At 46.8% G+C, this 20,283-nt stretch overlaps 1 protein-coding gene across 2 annotated transcripts in view; it reads right to left on the reverse strand.

The window, feature by feature from the left end:
- PHF12 (PHD finger protein 12) overlaps nt 1–17,953 on the reverse strand; it is a 102,796-nt gene extending 84,843 nt beyond the window's left edge. The window contains exons 1-2 of one of the 2 annotated variants that reach the window (XM_089682995.1): nt 17,624–17,953; nt 13,245–13,426 (exon numbers count right to left, since the gene is read on the reverse strand). In XM_089682995.1, the coding sequence (XP_089539121.1) occupies nt 13,245–13,426; nt 17,624–17,677 (236 nt within the window). In that variant the 5' untranslated portion in view covers nt 17,678–17,953. The remainder of the gene's footprint in view (nt 1–13,244; nt 13,427–17,623) is intronic. The other variant, XM_089682994.1, reaches the window with a different exon arrangement.
- Between the last annotated feature and the right edge of the window lie 2,330 nt (nt 17,954–20,283).

Consider the following 20,283-nt stretch of genomic DNA (forward strand, 5'->3'; position numbering starts at 1 on the left):
ACGACCTCTTTGTTTCCCGCTCCCTCAACCTCCTGGCGATTACGGAAACCTGGATCCAGCCCACTGACTCTACCTCCCCTGCTGCACTCTCCTACGGCGGTCTCACCTGGACCCACTCACCCAGGCCCAACGGTCGTAAAGGTGGTGGGGTTGGCCTGCTCCTGTCACCGCTGAGCACCTTCCGAGTCCTCCCAAACCCCCCCTCCCTATCCTTCTCCTCCTTCGAGGCCCACTGCGTCCGACTATTCTCCCCAACCCCCCTGAAGATTGCTGTGATATACCGGCCTCCTGGATCCATACCCCGCTTCCTGGATGACTTCTCCTCCTGGCTACCCTTCTTCCTCTCCTCTGAGCTACCCACTATCATCCTTGGGGATTTCAACATCCCTGTCAACCTCGACAACCCGGACACAGCCCGTCTCCTCCACTTAACCTCCTCCTTTGCACTTGCACAGTGCATACAATCCACCACCCACTCCGACGGTAATATCCTTGATCTTGTCTTCTCCAACCGCTGCGCTCCCCACAACCTCACTAACACCCCCTTCCCTCTCTCTGACCACAACCTGATTACCTTCTCTATCTCCTCATCCTCCAACGCCTACCCCTCCAAATGTCACACTACTACCAGCCGTAACCTCCGCAACCTTAACCCTGCCTCCCTCCACTCCGCAGTTGATCAACTCCATGACCGCATCCTCCCCCTGTCCTGCCCCGACTTGGCTACAACAATGCGCTGTCAACAGCCCTTGACTCACTAGCGCCTTTAACCACACGCAACATCAGACCTCGACCGCTCCAGCCCTGGCAGACTGATCACACCAAAACCCTCAAACGACACAGTCGTGCCCTGGAGCGACTATGGCGCAAAACCAAATCCCAACAAGCCTTCACCCGATACAAATCTGCCTTCCACACCTACACCCCCTCCCTCCATACTGCCAAACAAGCCTACTTCCTGACCCTTATCAAGGCCCTCTCCTCCAATCCTCGCCGACTCTTCTCCACCTTCAACTCTCTACTCTCGCCACCCCCACCTCCACCCAGCACCTCACTCACTGCCCTTGAGATTGCCAATCACTTCAAAAACAAGATTGACACAATTCGCAAGGACATTGCCGCAACTCACACGCCTTCTCAACCCGTCCCCTCTCACACAGCTACCCCCTCATCCCCCCTCCCCCTCGACATAACCCACAGGGACTTCGTCGCTGCTCAAACTCCCTCCAACCCCCTTCCCCCTCACTCAGCTACCCCCTCTACACCCCTCTCCCACGGCCCCACCACTGCTCTGACCTCCTCTCCCACCCCACCCTACATTCCTCATACTGAAGCTCCCCCAACACTCCGCACCTTTGACCTTACTACCATCGACGAAGTCTCCAAGATCCTCTCTGATGCCCGCCTCACCACCTGCCCCCTTGACCCTATCCCCACACAACTCCTACAACCTCCCTCCCCCTCCATCCTACGCTCCCTCACCCACATCTTCAATCTCTCCCTCTCCTCCGGCACTTTCCCTTCCCCTCTGAAACATGCACACATCACCCCCATACTTAAAAAGCCCTCCCTGGACCCCAATGACCCGAACAACCTCAGACCCATCTCCCTGCTCCCATTTACATCTAAACTCCTAGAGCGCCTAGTCTACGCCCACCTATGCTCTCACCTCAACGACAACAACCTCCTCGATCCCCTACAGTCCGGCTTCCGTCCCCTACACTCCACCGAAACTGCCTTACTCAAACTCTCCAACGACCTGCTAACCGCCAAAGCTAATGGCCACTATTCAGTGCTCCTACTCCTTGACCTCTCTGCGGCCTTTGACACAGTCGACCACCCCCTCCTCCTCAAAAAACTACACTCCCTCGGCCTCAGAGATTCTGCTCTCTCCTGGCTCTCATCCTACCTGTCACAACGCTCTTTCAGCGTTACCTATAATGCCACCACCTCCCTCTCACTCCCCCTCTCTGTTGGGGTCCCTCAAGGCTCTGTCCTCGGGCCCCTTCTCTTCTCCATCTACACCTCCTCCCTTGGCCAACTCATACACTCTCACGGCTTCAACTACCACCTCTATGCCAACGACACACAAATCTATCTCTCAACCCCCCACCTCACCCCCTCGGTCTCCGCCCGAATCACACACCTGTTGAGCGACATATCAGACTGGATGTCGCTCCACTTCCTTAAACTGAACCTCTCCAAAACCGAGTTTCTTGTCTTCCCTCCAGCCCGGACACCACCCCCCATTGACTTCTCCATCATGTCCAACAACGCCACCATCAAACCCGCCCCGCAGGCCAGAGTACTTGGTGTCATTTTGGACTCCAACCTATCCTTCCAGCCCCAAGTCCACTCTTTAACAAACTCGTGCAGACTCCACCTCCGCAACATCGCCAAAATCCGCACGTTCCTAACTCCAGAAACCACTAAACAGCTCATCCACTCCCTCATCATATCGCGACTCGACTACTGCAACTCCCTCCTCACTGGCCTGCCTCGCCGCTGGCTATCCCTGCTTCAGTCCATCCTGAATACGGCTGCCAGACTCATTCACCTTTCCAACCGCTCCGTTTCCGCCACCCCCCTCTGCCAATCCCTCCACTGGCTTCCGATTGCGCAACGGATCAAATTCAAAATCCTAACGCAGACGTACAAAGCTGTCCACCATACTGCCCCGAACTACATCACTGACCTAATATCCAAGTACCGCCCAGCACGCACACTCCGCTCCTCACAAGACCTCCTTCTCTCTAGTTCCCTGGTCTCCTCCTCCCATGCCCGCCTCCAGGACTTCTCCAGGGTGTCACCCATCCTCTGGAACTCCCTGCCCCAACCCATCAGATTATCACCTACTCTCCTCTCCTTTAGGCGCACCCTGAAAACCCATCTCTTCAGGGAAGCCTACCCCGCCCCCTGCTAACTTGCCGACCTGCTCCACTCTTCCTACCACTCCATCCCCCACAGCTACCTCCTCCTGTGCCACCATCCCCTCCCTCCTAGATTGTAAGCTTGAAAGAGCAGGGCCCTCGATCCCCTCATGTTTTGCATTGTATTGGTATTGTTCTGTCACATGTTCTGTCCCCCTTTGAAATGTACAGCGCTGAGCGAACTATTGGCGCTTTATAAATACTGTATAATAATAATAAACAGTTAAATATTAATAAGTATTAGAGACAGCCTCCACGGGTGCCCAACGGATCAAATCAGACCCAGTCCTGAGTTGCGGTTATCCTTGAATCTTGATTTTTTCCAACCAATACCCTTTGCCACAAGTAGGTAATGGGAATTCATACAAACAGTTTCTAGTGAAGTAAAAGGGATTTCCCTTGGGTATACTATGACAGGGTTCACCACATCTCCTACCACAGCTAAAATAACAGATAAGATGTACATGTAATAAATGCAACTAGAAGAAAAAAAAAAAAGGTACTACTGAACACTCTGGGTTTTTTTGTTTGCAACACGAAAATGCCTCACACACAGCACACACCTTCACCTTGATTTTATGAATGCTAAATCACCCATAATACTGCTGGGTAATTTTGGCTGACAGTGCTAGGCCTGGTGCAGATTAGAGCTGGGGGTAAACGGTTTCCCTAGTAACCGAGGGAACACATTAAACATACCCAGCCAGGCAGCAGCTGGTGAATAGCTGCTAAAGGTCGACATTTAGGCAAAGCTTTACATTTTCCTAACCTTTCTTTCCAACTAGATTAAATAACAAAATGAAGCACCCAGCAAGATTTGGTGACATCAATAGAAACAAAAAAAAAATATAAAGTAAATTGAACATTTACAGTAGAACACTGGAAAAAAAAAAAAAAAATTCTTAAACTTATAAATTCAGAGTTTAAGCAGATCCTAGTCAAGGGCCTTTACGATTTTTTTTGTTTTATAAAAGATGACAATAGTATGAAATACATAAGATAAGATCTCTGTAGCAGAATGCAATCATCCTTGGAGTTGTATGTTATTGGGTTATGACCGTCTTAGATCAGAAACCTTGGTGGATGTGTTGGGGCTAAAATGCTGCAATAGCTTGAGTACTACTTTAGGAGCCTGTGTACTGTTGAGAACAGCTGGAATTTCCCCAAGTCCAGAACATTAGGCTCCATTCACATTAGCGCATCTCCAAAGTCACACAATTTCCAGTGCAAATTTGAAGAGCAATTTTGATGCGACTTTGATCTAACTTTGTTCTCTGGACCAAAGTTATTATTATTATTATTATTATTACTACGAGTTTATATAGCGCCAAAGGGTTTGCTCAGCGCTGTACAATAGGGGGGACAATACATGGCACAGTACAACAACAACAAACAATGTACGAGGGGTAAGAGGGCCCTACTCTTACGAGCTTACAATCTAGGAGGGAGGGGGTAGTTTCATCAAAAGTAACACCAAAGTAGCGCATGCACCTTTTCAAAGTCGCTGTGACTAAGTCGCACTGATTTGAATGAGTACCATTGAAAATAATGGGCTGCGACATGTCATACGACTAACGTCCAAAAGTCACATGACAAGTCGTATGCGTGTGAATCAAGCCTTATCTAGGGTACACAACCACATTCTTTAGTACTCCATGTACATTCCACCATTTCAGGATAAGACGCACACAATCGTGGGAATTTATAAAAGGTTGTTGTAGACCCCTTTTAGAATTCAGACAGGGTGCAGCACCCAAGGTGTCGGCGCTTGTGCCCGATTCATGTATCTGTCCCAGAGCAGTCCATGAGCCGGTCCCTGTCTGCACTGAGAAAAAGTGTACAACACTGGACATTACTTCCTCACTGGACTCACTCCCTCCCTCTCTTTGGCCACTGCGACCATCGAAAGCCGCCACTGGACTGAATAGCTGCTGAAGATGCTGTGCACGGTCAATCAAAAGTAAAGTGGACCTGATGGGGAACTAGTCTCATTGTGCGGTAAGGTATCACATACATGACAGCTTCCCAGCACGGGTATGGCCCATTCTAAATATTAGTATACCTTTGTACGCTAGCTTAGCGTTGGTCACTGCCAGTTTCCTAATCTGAGAGTTGGCAATAATTCTTTAGGTTTTGCTGCCAAAGTAACAGATTCCTAACATGCCTGTAGTAAGAACTACCTGAATTTGTCACATGTCGCTATCCTTAGCAACACTGGTGCAAAAAGCTTGCCTGAATTAGGTGCAGGGAGTTCTTAAGGGAACTACAGTCAGAAAAGTTCCATTAGGGCAGTCTTGTATGCACCACAATGTTTAGTGCGGTTTCTTCAGTAGCAATGTGCTCTTCTGCTCCAGAAGGGAATGTGAAGATGTATTTTAGGCAAAGGAAAGAAAAGAAAAAAAGAAAAAAAAAAAAAAAAAAAAAAAAAAAAAAAGGGAAAGATGTGGAGCCGGGGACAATGTTTACCTGGCAGGAAATGGAAGAAAAAAAATCTACCAAAGCAACACAGACAGAAGTAAAAATGCTTTAGGTAGAAGGCGGCTACAGCCCTTCGCTTGCCTTTATCCGGTCCCTGGGGCTTTACACCCCCTGACATGAACAGCGAGGCACTACTCCTCCCACTGACACCAATGATGGGGTACTCATCCTCCCAGTGACACAAATGAAGGGGCACTGTTCTTTCCACTGACACCAAGGATGGGGTGCTATTCCTTCCACTGACACAAACAATGGGGCATTATTCCTCGCAGCTCAGATCGCATTAACCGGAGACGGGCATTTTTTTTTTTATTTTAAACAGAGTTTACTACCACTTAAAATGAGAACTATACTTTAACATTAATGTGTGGCTTTTGCTCGGTGGCGCTCCTGCCCATGACGATATGCACGTAAGGCTTTAAAAAAAGGAAACAAACAGCACCATACTTTGTGATGAGAGGCAGCCATGGTAAAGAATATCTAAACAAAAAATATTAGGTCTCTTTCAAACAGAAGCAGTTTCTACCGACCTCTGAAAAGCAATCTGCAGTGGAGCGCTTTTAGAGAAAGGCAAAGCAGCAGCTTTCAGAGGGTTATCTGGCTGGGAATTTTTTTCCCAGTAGATTAGAGTTTTGTATTGTAACTTTGCGCTGCAACAGTAAGCCGAGTGCTTGGCTTGTGGTTTCAGTATGGCCCCCACTGAATATCATAAGTGTGACAGATGGTGCCAAACCCAGCATGCCAAGTTAAATCTGCTGTGGCTGCAACATGCATCTGGATTAGGTTAGGCCAGGGTAAAGGGACAAAAAGGATAAACGATTTGTCTTGTGTGCTGGAGAGTTCCAGTCTGTAAGGCCTCGTTTAAACTTCTGGTTGGAGGGCGGCAAAAATGTGCTGTTGAGCCAAGTTTTTGCTGCCTGCCAATCACCCCACTGATACACTGGACACAGAAGTCACACACTGCTTTGACTGCTGATGAGAAAAGGTATTTAGCAGTATATATTTACTAAAATATATGCACTTCAATTTTCTGTGTACTGTGGGAGACCAGATACATTGAATGCAGGGTCCTGGGTTTAGTAACACTAAGGCTACGTTCACACTAGCGTTGTGTGCAGGCAGCAGAGAGGCGTTTGGGACGCGTTTTTACCTCTTTCCAAACGCCTCGGATGATTCTGCACATGGTGCTGTTCTAACGGGAGTGTTAGCGTCGCAGCAAAACGGACACCTCTGGTCGAGTCAGGAGGCGTTGAAGCCTCCTATTCTAGTCTATGGTGCCGCTCCGCAACGCGACGCGGTTACGGAGCAGTAACACCATTTAAACTTCATTATAGGCGGTTGTAACGCTCAGCAAACGCCTAGCAGCCGCCGCTAAACCGCGCATGCGGCGTTTGCAGAGAGTTTGCCGAGCGTTAAAAAATGCTCCGCAAACGCCGGACCAACGCTTGCCAAACACTATAGAGGCGGTTGGCAAGCGTTGGTAAAACAGTCAAGTGTGAATGAGCCCGAACACATTAAACATTCTCTGATCATCTCAAACATATCAAAAACTACTAGAGAGAAGAAGAAAAAAAAAAAAGAAAAAGCAGACTGCTCCATGCAATGCATAACATGAACAATACCAATTGCATCTATCTGCAGAACAGGAAAACAGAAGACACAGCAGTTTCCTAAATTACAGCCTGCAAATTGTACTTTCTACCATACCATTGGCATGTTATGTAAACTCTACAAATGGTTTCCTATGTCACCTCCCTTTACTTCTTAAACTTGCAGCACTGCATATACAAAATCCAGGTTCATCTGTACCAGGAGAAATCTGGAGGCTGTGCTATGCAGATCAGAAAAAGTTTGATCAGGAAAGTTAAAACTCCTAAACTACATTTGTGGTCTGAATGCCTTGGGTATTAACAAACCATTATCAGCATGATATCCAGTGAACTAGTAATTTTAGTTTTAGGACTTTGGAAACAACAAAATTCAATGTAGTATAAATCTTATTAAAGCATGTTCATATTAGAAAAAGCTCTTGTATGTAGTTTGTAATCATGCATGTACAAAGGGTAATTTTTTTTTCATCTTTTGTCATTGCTTAGCCGAGGGTCACATTAGTGCTGTTGCTACATAATCGTGCACTTTTGTAGCACATTTTTCCATGCTTCATGCATTTTCTGTCTGGCAAGACTAGTTAAAGTGGTTGTAAAGACTCAAGGTATTTTTACCTCCATGCATGAAGGTAAAAAAACCTGTGTGTAACAACCTCCCCAAATACTTCCATCACGATCCAGCATTGTGCACGAGAGCCTTGGCTCTCCGGGGACTCTCCCTCCTCATTGGCTGAGACTGCAGCAAGAGCCAATGCCTCCCATGGCTGTTAATCACAGCCAGTGAACCAATGAGGAAATAAATGGGATAGAGCCAAGCCACGGGTGTGTGTGTGTGTGTGAATGGACATGCAGAGCAGCGGCTCGGCAGCAAACCTGTTTGGGTGCCCCCATAGCAAGCTTCTTGCTCTGGGGGCATTCAGCAGGAGGGAAGGGCCAGCAGTGTCGGCAGGGGACCAAAGAAGAGGAGGATCGGGGCTGCTCTGTGCAAAACCACTGCACAGAGAAGGTAAGTATAACATGTTTTTTTACTACTTACCAACCAGGCAAATTCTGAAGCTTCTCACATACGTGTAAAAATCTTTTTTGATAGGAAACTACTTAGATTCCCCAAACATTCTGTTTTTTCTTTGGCAGAGGTACTATAGAATAAAATGATGGCTTTTGCAAATTATGTCACATCAGGGCAGCACAGTGGCTAAATGGATAGCACTTCTGTCTGGCAGTACTAGGGTCATATTTGATCACCTGTGCAGTTCTTATTTTTTGCGCTATAAAAAAGAAAAAAAAAAATCAAATTTCGCCATAAATTTAGGTCAAAATGTATTCTGCTACGTCTTTGCTAAAAAAAAATCCCAATACTTGTAAATTGGTGTATGTGAAAGTTATAGCATTTACAAATGGCGGTATATAGACACTGGAAAGCGATCTGAGGGGCACTTTTGCAAGCAGCAGGAGGGAACTTTGCTGGCTCCTCCTGCACACAGTAAATGCTGGATCAAGCTGAGAGAGTCCTGCCACCTGCTCTTCCTCCACACCAAGATAGTCCTACCCTGCCAGGCCTCATCGCTGAACAGAGCTCAGGCCGCCACCCCCCCACTCACGCCCCCGCCTCCTCCACCTCCTCCTCCACATAGTCATTGCTGGTGTAGCAGTAAAGATCTATATCAACCAGATCGAGTTGAAGCTGCCCCTGCCACCTCCTCCACACCACGACAGACCCCTCAACCCACCAGATCGACTTGAGCTCAGGGTGGCACACTGGCCAACCTGGCATACCGCAGACTCCCCTTGATATAGATTCACATTATCCACAGCACGATGGCAGGATGGTGGCTAACTAAAAAAAAAAAAAAAAATAGTGACAGGTGGATGTGAAAAGGGGAAGCAGTAAGTGACAAAGGCACCAGTGAGTTGCCAACTCATCCCTTTAAAACTGACACATATTAATTACACAGGTTCTGTGGCTGCTAAAGGTAGTAATTAAACTCCATTCCTTACCTGCATGAAATTAGCCCCAGAACCTGTGTAATTATTAGGGGTCAGTTTTAAAAGGGATGATGTGGCAACCAAAACTCCTGCCATCTATCTCTCTCTGCTTGAAGGATTTTAACTTTTTTGTGATACACCCCCCCTTCCCACCTCCTCCTCCCAGACCAGCTGACCTGCAGCACCACATACAAGTCTAGGTGAAGGAGCCGGAGCTGCTGGCCTCTGTGAGGACTGGACTGACACTTCACTAACCAAGGCGCCCGGGCCTCTGCTGCACTGATTGGCTCAGCCGCAGCCCACCCATCCCTCCAGTCGTGTTGCCGATTGGCCACCTCAGCAGGCACAGAAAAGCGAAGGGTGTGATCCTTCCCGATGCTGCAAGTAGTGGAGAATGCCGATTGGCTGGGGGGAGCAAAGATTAAGTGAGATGCAAGGACGTGCCAGGGGTGCCCAGTGTGTGACTCAACATGAGTTCTAATTATGAGAATGGACCCTGGGGCCCTGCAAACTGCACACCGTTGGGGCCGCTAGTGCCGCTCTGGACCAGTATGTGTATGCACCCCCACATGTTCCCATTCACCATGTATGAGCACCTGTCATCTGTCTGCCCTGCTAGAACTACTCCGATTGGAAGGCAGGAGATTGCAAAGAGGAGCTGATGACCCCCCCCCCCTCCCATACTATCATAACACACTGCAACATCTAATTTGGTACTCACCAGGAAGGCTATAGTGACTAACCATTACTTTTGCTCCTGGACTGGTCGTCTCTCTTGTAAGCAATCTAACGGCTGGCTAGCTGCTGGATCGCTTTTACAAGCAGCGAGAAGGCACGTTTCCCCCTCATGCCAACTTACCATGCAGATACACTCTGCCCGCTCAGTTTTGACAGCTAGCGAGCTGTCATAATATGAACAAAAATAAAAACAAAAACACAAAACAGCCATGTGGAGATCCGCCTGTCCAGCTGAGTCATTCAGAGTTCTAGGAATGTGAAAACTATAAGTCCAACAGCCTTTGCAGCTGTTGGTTTGAAGTTCTCAATTAACTACAAGGGCACTGTTGAGCTCTCCAGGTAGTTGAGTGAACTTCCTGTCATTGTGCAATAGTCTGACTGTACCGGAGGTACCAGCAGACAGCTACACAGAGTCCGCAGGACCATGGCATCACACCCACAATCAGCTGGTTGTGGGTGCAATTCTTTACAGACGCCTAACCAAAATATAATTAAATAATAAATGCATATTTTTTTACCTGGGAAAAGAAAAAAGGGAGGGAATTTATAATTTTATTTTGCGTAGGTGACCTTATTCTTTAACGGAGGACACCGAAGCTGGATATGGCTGCTCAGCATGCGCTTGTACTGAGCAGCCAAGTGCAAGGGTAACTTGAAGGAATAAAGTTTGTTATTTTTCTTATTGGGGTCACCGCCTCATTTACTTGATCAGCAGATGTGCTTCTGCTGAGCATTAAGAAAGCATGACACTGCCCTTTCCTGACAAGCACCCAATCGGTGCTCATACTGCAAGGTCTCTCCCTTCCCTGCTAGTCCCTGGGTGCTGAAAACAGGCAGGGAGGTGAGGAGGAGATAAATAGGGCAATGTTAAAAACATTAAAAGCTCAAGTCACCATAAAGTCCCTTTCATTTCAAAAGCCCCAGACATTACTAAAAACACCTCTAATAAAAACCCTTCATATTTTCCATCCTGGGAAAAAAATATTCATTTTATTAGGACAAGTAGATGGTCATAAGGGACAAGTAGACTGGGACCCCAATTTAGTCCCTGGACAAGTAGTTTTGTTTTTTTTTTTTTTAATTTCTACAACCCCGTGCGGTGAATTAGCTGATAAAGAAAATAAAAGCAACTGTTAATTGGGGGCAGGAAAGGCTTCGCTGAAGAGAAGAGTTTTCAGGGACTGACTGATAGTGGACAGTGCAGGAGGTAGTCAGACAGAGTGGGGTAGGGAGTTCCAAAGGATTGGAGGTCAGCATAGGAGAAGGTGACAAGGGAGCTAGAGAACAGGTCTTGGGAGAAACAATTGGTTGGGATGTAGCTGGGGGCAGAGTTGTGGATGGCTTTGTAAGTTGTTAGTATTTTGAATTTAATTCGTTGGGTGAGCAGAAGCCGTTGGAAGGATTGACAGAGAGGAGTAGCCAATGACAGATGAAGTTAAAAAAAAAAATATATATATATATATATATATAATAATGAATAAAGAGCTAAAGGCAAAACATTTTTTTTTACTTTTGGAGAGAGCGGAGAAGAATTATAACTGCTGTCTGTGCCCTGTTAAGAAGATTCACCCTCTCTATTTACCCTGGTTACCATCATCATTGAAAGTAAAAGAAAATCCCAAATTTTGGGTTGTCCTCAGAAAAGTAATGAGGAAATCATCCAATAGGGAGACTAGTTCTGGTGACCTGGGGATTCCCGAGAGATTCTCTGAATTTTCAGGGATTTCCTCCCACTTCCTGTTTGGCTATGGGACAGGAAGTGAAGAGAAATCTCTGAAATGGAACACAGATGGGGGGAAAAAAAAAAAAAAAAATCTGACAGGGGTTATAACCCTCCATTACGCTATCCAAAATGGGGAGGGAAACACTCACGTTAGCCTATAATTCTACTTTAAGTGCTAAAACAAATACCAATATGTATACATATGGATTGTTTACTAAAGTAATATAGGCTGTTCAGTTAGCAAAGTGAAAGTTCCCTCAGCTTGGTAAATACGACAACGTGCTCTCTTCAGACATGTACATGATGTTTTGGGGTTTTTTTTGTTTTTTTTAAAACATGACTGACATGTAAAGTAAGCACAGCTTTCCTTTGTTTACTAAGCTCAGTGAACACTTAAATTAAGTGAACAGTCCTTTCCCCTTTAAAAAAAAAAATTAACCTCATTGCACTGTGTTTAATGCAAGCAGCCGAGCATAAAAAGCTGGAGTTACTCTGCCCTTGGGAAAGTGCATGCACAAATGTATGCAAAAAGCACCCACACCTTAACTTGTATAAATGCATCACAAATTTTAGTAAAAAATGTGTCAATGTGCCCTAACAATTATTTTACAGAATGGGACAGAAAAAAAAAAAAAAAAAAAAAAAAAAAAAAAAGAGAAGGATTTCCTACATGCAAGAGAATTCATCCAAACACCTACGTTGTCCTTGAATAACAAAGCTGGCAACCTTCCCAAGTGCTACTGAACTCATTTTACAATGAGAATTATTCAAGTCTAATTATATTTTTTCCCAGGGTAACTAGATCTGGAGTTTGCTCACTATTGAATAGTACAGCAGTTTCTAAGCAAACGAGCAGTTGCTCATGTTGTTGCAGAGAAGCACATGTGTGAAATGCTACAATTCACTCTAAAGCTAACTAATGGGCACACATTCACACTAGAGGATCAGAACAATAGACAAGAATTCTGGTAAGCACAGACATGGGAGAACAACAATACTACAGGTTTAACAAATTATTTTGAAATGCTGAAAGGGTATAGGCTCCTTTATGCTAGTGACTGGCTTCAAAGGACAAAAGTCTGCATTTCTGTGAGCACAGGCCTCAAAGTTTAAACAGGAGAAAAGTGTTTGAACGAGACATAGAAGCATAGGAGACACCTAGTGGTAGTGGAAGTCAAATCCGCTGACTGTAAATACTAGATGGTATAGAAAACAAAGAAAGTCACACAGGGAAAAAAGAAAGACCCTCACACAAGAAAAATGTCATATTTAAAAAAAAAAAAAAAAAAAGAAAAATGATATACATTACACAAACAAAATAATATTCTCATTACAATTTCAAGCCGCCTGAGTTGAAATGAAGGGGAAGTGAGATTTACACCCTTGATTTTCAACAGCAGCACGCATATTCTTCAACATCTGTGCAGACAACACTAAGCAGCGACCAATTTCCCAAAAACAAGCTAAGCTGCAAATACCAGAAGGGGAAATGCCTTAAAAAGGCACAATGGCTCTGCATTCCCAGGCCAGCTTTCAACAGCAGATCATTTCAAACAACACTGGCACTGATGAGACAGGAATGTTCAACCACCCAAGTAATCAGTAACCTGATAGAATGTGTCCAAAGTAGACTTACTAAAAAGATAAACAATCAGTAAATAAAACATTTGAAATAAATACAAGCAATGCAATCACACAGCAGCATAGGCTAAACAGATATAAACATGACAAATAAAACAGACGCAATCAAGTAAACAAGCCACCCTATGCCCATCTTCTTACCAACACTGGAGGTGGAAGGCTGCTGGGCAGTGATCACAGCAAAGGAGGTCACCTCCTTCCTTGCAGCTATCACAGCTATCATGGTTTGTGGCTCTTCCACTTCTCCTGGGTTCTTTTTCTGGTCTCCTGCTTTTCTTCTCTCCATCTTCACTTTTTGGGGGAGCCAAAAGAGCTTGGATTTGCTAGTTTAGAGAAAGAGAGCTTGTTAAATACCAAGAATGTCAGCGATTTTCTTACAACAGGGAGGGGTAAATGAATGAAGAAGCCAAGTACAATATAAACACATGGTTTTAAAGGAACCAGGGAGCATATGCATGAAGTAAAAAAATAAATAAAAAAAGTGCAGAAATTACAAGTACCATTTTACAATCATGGCCAGTAAACATGTGCCTAGCCACCAATGATAACTGCCACCTTACTGAAATGGGTAAATACACGTATGTACAATGCAGGAACCTGTCTAATGTGGCAACGCTTAGCGCTGTAAAAGGACAAAACAAATTTAACGTAACGAAAATGAGTCAAAAATGTTTTGTATGCATTAGCAATCTAGCCACTAGGATTTGCATTAACATTTTAATTCCATCTAGCATCAGCGCAAACACAGTTGACATGTAAAGGATTTGTAAGTGTGTAAGTATGTGTCAGGGCTGAGCAGACAGGCCTGTCCTTACTGGATCAGCACACACAGAAATAGGAGTGTACACAATGCTGCTGGCTTGGAATGAAGAAATGCAAAACAACCAACCATACAAAAGCAAGCTGGCTCTTGATGCCCTGGAGATGCAATAGAAGTGGATATACATACAGAAGTAAAAGCACTATTGTGTCAGTCCCAGCATTTCTGCTCTTTGCGATCTCAGGAAAATAAACTTCTCATCGACAACTTTGTAGCATGAACACACTTAAAGGAGACAAGGACTATACATATGAGTCAGCAAAGCAGGATGACTCCCTCAACTAACCGAGCCACGAGGGAAGGGGTTAAACACCACAATGTAAATTGTGAAGAACCTCAGAAGCTGTACAATGTTAAATTTAAACCCCAAGAATTTTAAATCTGAAGCGGCCTTTAAAATACAAGGTGATCCTGCCACAAGGATCTCTGTACAGGCACTTCCTGCTATGAGGGTGAACGTTCTGTCCATCTCCCCCTACTGATTTCACAGGTTGTCACCCTGCTACAGAAAATCCTGGTGAAGATTACAAGCAGCTGTGCCAATGCTCATTGCACAAGAATGTTCTATTGTTGTCACCATCAGGAAAACCACCCTGAGAAATGATGTGCAGCAGTTGATGGAGAACATGTATGTACACAGGAAGTGGTTGCAGGAGATCAGCAATGTTGATATGCAACAAAGGACAAAAGTGAAAAATATTTTAATAAGAATAAATTGTTTATAATGTAGAACTAGGGTTTAGATGTACTTTAATAGGAAAGCATGTCAAGTTGTAGATGCCCGATCTCAATCACCACCCTCCATGTTCCTCCAAAGACCTCCTGCTCCATAAGCTTCCTCATTACTTCCTCCCATTCCCTGGAGCTCCCGACTCCAATCTCTCAGGCTATCTTCAACTCTATCCGCCTCTAGGCAATCCTTGAAAATTCATATCTTCAGGGTAGCCTATCCCAGCCTCCACCTAATCAACTACACCAGCTTATCCCTCAGTTATTACCTTTTGTACCACTTGACCCTTCCTTTTAGACGGTAAGCGCTCAAGAGCAGTGCCCTAAACCTCTCGTCTTAAATTGTACTATAACTGTGCCGTTTCCCTTTATAATGTAAAGCGATGTGCAAACTGTTGTTTTTTAAATGCTTTATTATAATACAGCCGGCATTAAATAAAATGCAACCATCAATTTGGACTTAAATCCAGCATAATAATAATAATGATGATGATGATAATAATAAAGTTGGCAATAGACAAAAGATAGACAGCAATTTAGACAACCACAATGCCAACAAGCTTCTCCATTAGCATGCCCAAAGTGTGGTTTATGGGAGTTTACAGCTATAGAAGGGTTGGAAAGAAGAGCAAGGAGAAATTCTAGTGCAAACTCGCCTTGGGCAAAATAAAAAGTAAGACCCAACAACGAATATCCTTTTGAATATTTTCCCTGGGATGTGCGCTGTGCACCACATCTGAAGGCCGTCGTTTACTCAAGCTGCACAGAACAGATCAGACATTCAACTCGTGTCTAGGCCAGTTTCTCTCAGCCAGGGCTCCTCCTGAGGTTGCTCGGGGTTCCTCATGTAAATAGCAATGGTGATTGATTTCCTTCCCACCTACACTGACCACCAAAAGTAAAAGGGGCCCTTCTACACTGACTACCAACGCAGGGGAACAATCCTATAAAGCTATCATAGGAAATGCAGACAATACAACCTGTAGTATCTCTACAAACATTGTTGTGCATAGCAGGGTGGTATACAAACTACCTTCTCATGGTGTAAAATATCTTAGGCATGTCATATTACTCCTTCTACCTAAAATGTACCACAATATAAAACTGTGAAATAGAAAAATGAACAAGCAAGGGATTTTGAACAGCCATATCAGAAACTCGCAGATGAAGATGTATCTGTACACCATGTGATATAGATCGGTCAGTGTGGGGTCCCGTACAGACCCCCTTCTGAAGGCTGTACATGGGGTTACTGTGTAATATACCAACACCTCCTGAAGGCTGTACATAGGCTGATGGTGTGGGATATACCTCTCCTTCCTGAGGGCTGTACATTGGGAGATGGTGTGGTATATATACACCTCTCCCTCCTTAATACTGCACATGGGGGTGATGGTGTGGTATATAAACCCCTCCTTATGGCTGTGGATAGCGTGATGGTGTATTATATACCCTCCCACCTGAAAGCTGTGCACATAGTGATGGTCCAGTACACATCCCCCTCCTGAAGGCTGTAAATTGGGTTATGGTGTGGCATACACCACTTTTCCTGAAGGTTGTACGTTGGGTGATGGTCTGCTTTATCAGTGCTCATCAGGCTGTGTATGGGGTTTACACAGCGAGAAGGACTGTATATGGTGTGCACATTGCACGGTAGGTCTGTGTATGGGGTGTGCACCGTGATGAGGATGACTGTGTATGGGGTGTGCACAGTGGTCTGTGTGCAGTGATGAGGACTGTGTATGGGGTGTTCACCGTGCTTAGTAGGTCTGTGTATGGGGTGTGCACATGATGAGGACTGTGTATGGTGAGCACAGTGATGAATAGGACTATATATGGTGTGTGCACAGTGCTCGGTGGAATGTATATGGTGTGTGCACAGTGATAGTTCAAGCTGTATAGGGAGTGTGCACAGTAATCTGTGTATGGTGTGCACAGCGATGAGGAGGACTGTATGTGGGGTGTGCACAGCGCCCGGTGGGCTGTATGTGGGGTGTGCACAGCGATGGTCTGTATGTGAGGTGTGCAAAGCACCCGGTGGTCTGTATGTGGGGTGTGCACAGCGATGAGGTCTGTATGTGAGGTGTGCAGAGCGCCCGGTGGTCTGCATGTGGGGTGTGCACAGCGATGAGGTCTGTATGTGGGGTGTGCACAGCACCCAGTGGGCTGCATGTGGGGTGTGCACAGCGATGTCTGTATGTGGGGTGTGCACAGCACCCAGTGGGCTGCATGTGGGGTGTGCACAGCGATGAGGTCTGTATATGGGGTGTGCACAGCGCCCGGTGGTCTGCATAGCGATGAGGTCTGCATGTGGGGTGTGCACAGCACCCAGTGGGCTGCATGTGGGGTGTGCACAGCGATGAGGTCTGTATGTGGGGTGTGCACAGCGCCGGTGGTCTGCATGCGGGGTGTGCACAGCGATGAGGTCTGTATGTGGGGTGTGCACAGCACCCAGTGGGCTGCATGCGGGGTGTGCACAGCGATGAGGTCTGTATGTGGGGTGTGCACAGCACCCAGTGGGCTGCATGTGGGGTGTGCACAGCGATGAGGTCTGTATATGGGGTGTGCACAGCGCCCGGTGGTCTGCATGTGGGGTGTGCACAGCGATGAGGTCTGCATGTGGGGTGTGCACAGCGATGAGGTCTGCATGGGGGGTGTGCACAGCACCCGGTGGGCTGTATGCGGGGTGTGCACAGCACCCGGTGGGCTGTATGCGGGGTGTGCACAGCACCCGGTGGGCTGTATGCGGGGTGTGCACAGCACCCGGTGGGCTGTATGCGGGGTGTGCACAGCGATGAGGTCTGTATATGGGGTGTGCACAGCACCCGGTGGTTTGCATGTGGGGTGTGCACAGCACCCGGTGGTTTGCATGTGGGGTGTGCACAGTGAAGAGGACCTTCCTGGCCCCGTAGGCCCGGCCGCTGTGAAGCTCGTGCACGGCCAGTGACATCTGACAGATCGGGCCGCTCACCTCCATGAGGCCCCCAGACGTGTCCAGGTCGTAGACGATGGTCTTGGTCTCCATGGCGGTGTGTATATTGGCGGAGAGGAAGCTCAGGCTCCCCCGGTACGGATGAAGAGAGGACAGCGGGCTCTCCGCAGGGCTCAGGCGGACAAGTAACGGGAAACACTCAGGCCTGCAGCCTCGGCTCGCTAAAGCTGACAGGAACTCCTCGGTTGGAAGCGGTTCAGACAGGTGGGAGGGAGACGCTCCCCACTCCGGGGATGTGGCGAGGCCTAGGGAAGGCCTAGCCGACGGGCCGCCGGTTCTTCCTCCGCTCTGCAGGAAACACAGGGGCTCCAGCCATGTCGGGCCTACTTATCCCAGGGAAAAGGGGGGCACAGGCTGCAGGAGGCGGTGACAGGCCACCGTTCAGTCCCGGGCTTCACTCCTTCCGCGGCTGCTTACGTTCGTCTCCCCTCCCCCAGCAGCGGCCGCGCACTTGGCGCAAAGTGACTGCGCGGGAGACAGCCCTGTGCGCATGCGTAATACAGAAAAGCAAGGGAAGGCATACAGCCGCTACTCTGGAGGGGAGGGGGCAAGTGCTAGACGGGCGACGTCACGGGGGTTCGAGCCTGCGCAATCTCTTCCGTCGCTCCTGAAGCTGCTACAGAGCCCTGGAAACAAGGCAGAGGTGCTGACGTCAAACTATTTACGCAGGCGCACCGAGCCTCAGAATGAACCCGTACAGGACATTCGCTAAGGATCCTGGGTAGACTTTTTAGCCCCGTGACGTGAGGTGACGCTTGCGTACTAGACTTAGAGCGCTGAAACACAGGAAAGGGGGTGGGTTCAGGTACGTGACATTTGGGGAGCATGCGCAGTACGAGTGGGGGCGCGCACACCGGTATAGACAATGGGAGTGGAGAGAGAAGTAGCGTCACTGTGTGTGCGCAGCATTACCCCAGCCTGGCTGGGAGGAGCCATGTTTTGTTTGTGTTTGGCTTTTGTGGCTCTGCGCATGCTCAATTGGGTGAGAAGAGCGGCCATAGTGGAGGTGGCGTTCACCAGCTTGTTATGGCTGCTCCTTTTGTGCTGTGCCAGTCTTATGTGACGCATGCCGTGTTTGTGAGGCTGCGGGGCTCCCCGCGAGACTCATATCACAGTTATTAGCCGTGTCCCTAGAGATTTCTCGATTTGTTAGCTTCCGTTCCAGAATCGTACGGAACATTTGAAATGAGACGAAGAAAGAGATCTGTGTAGGATGGTGTGCCGGCTGCTCTGCTCGCCATCTTTACTGCGGCCACGCCCACGAGCTGAGGAATGTCTGCCCACCTTTGTGTCCTCAGAGGCTCTTCTCACAGGAGGAAAGTTTTACTACTTAATAAGAAGAGCAGTACACACATTAATATACACACGTTACTGAGAGGCTGAAGTGTTACCACACTCAGAGACCCCATCATCACATAACTGCAATGATACTAGGTCAATGCGGCTGAACGTGAGGGCACATAGTGGGCAATTGTTTTCTATGTGACCCGGTCATGCTATCATACCGCAGTGAGGTGCCATGCGATGCATAACGGCTCATTCACAGTAATTGTGAAAAGGCAGTGATGTGGGAATAAGACCAGCTTATCACGGTGATAAGTGCCTTTTGTGAAGTGTAGGCCTCTTTGGGGGGGGGGGGGGGGTGTTATGAGAAATGGCCCTCCCCAAACAGGATGCTGTGCTAAACCTGCAGGTATATAAGAGAACAAGAACCTTCGCTAAGTGGGAGAATGGGTTTAACCACGCTATAGCTACAGCGCAGTTACCCAGTTCTGGGAAGGGGTCATATGAAGTCCTCACAGAACACGCCCTCCTGTGCGCCCCCATGGGGTGATCACGTGATGAGGTAAAAGGTCATCAGAGCAGCCTTTTACCACATGATCAGCTGTGTCCAATGACACAGCAGATCACAGAGTAAATACAGTTGCTGGTTATCGACAGCACTTTCCTCACGCTGTCACAGTGTGAGGAAAGTACTGCCGGTAACTAGCAGCTGTCACAGAGGAGATCGGCACTGATGATCAGTGCCCTGCAGTTTTGCCCATCAGTGCAGCCTATCCATGCCACCTCATCAGTGCCCACCAGTTATGCCTATCAGTGCAGCCTCATCAACATACATCAGTGAAGGAGAAAAATTACTTGTTTGCAAAATGTTATAATAGAAACAAAGAAAACCTTTTTTTCCCAATTTTTTGCTCTTTTTTTTGTTTATAGCACAAAAAATAAACACAGTGGCAATTAAATACCACCAAGAGAAAGCTCTATTTGTGTGAAAAAAATGATAACAATTTCATATGGGTACAATGTTGCATGATTGCTCAATTATTCAAAATGCGACAGAGCTGAAAGCTGAAAATTGGCCTGGGCAGTAAGGGGGTATAAGTGCCCAGTAGGCAAGTGGTTAATAAAGCTGGCAGTTCCTCCACCCAGGACAGGGCCTTTGTGATCAGAGTGGATTTAGTAATTGTGAGCAGAAGAACTACTGCAACCAGCATTTATCATTAACCAACATTATATAGATGTACACAAGTATGGAAATAATACATGAGTTATATTATATTATATTACATACATCCAATGTACAAAGGGGGCCCCCATCAAGAGTCCTGGTGGAAAAATGTAGCACATATTCTGGTATA

Source organism: Staurois parvus, unplaced genomic scaffold (genome assembly GCF_062004578.1).
Source record: "Staurois parvus isolate SC_StPar_1 unplaced genomic scaffold, SC_StPar_1.0 ptg000299l, whole genome shotgun sequence".
NCBI lineage: Eukaryota > Metazoa > Chordata > Amphibia > Anura > Ranidae > Staurois > Staurois parvus.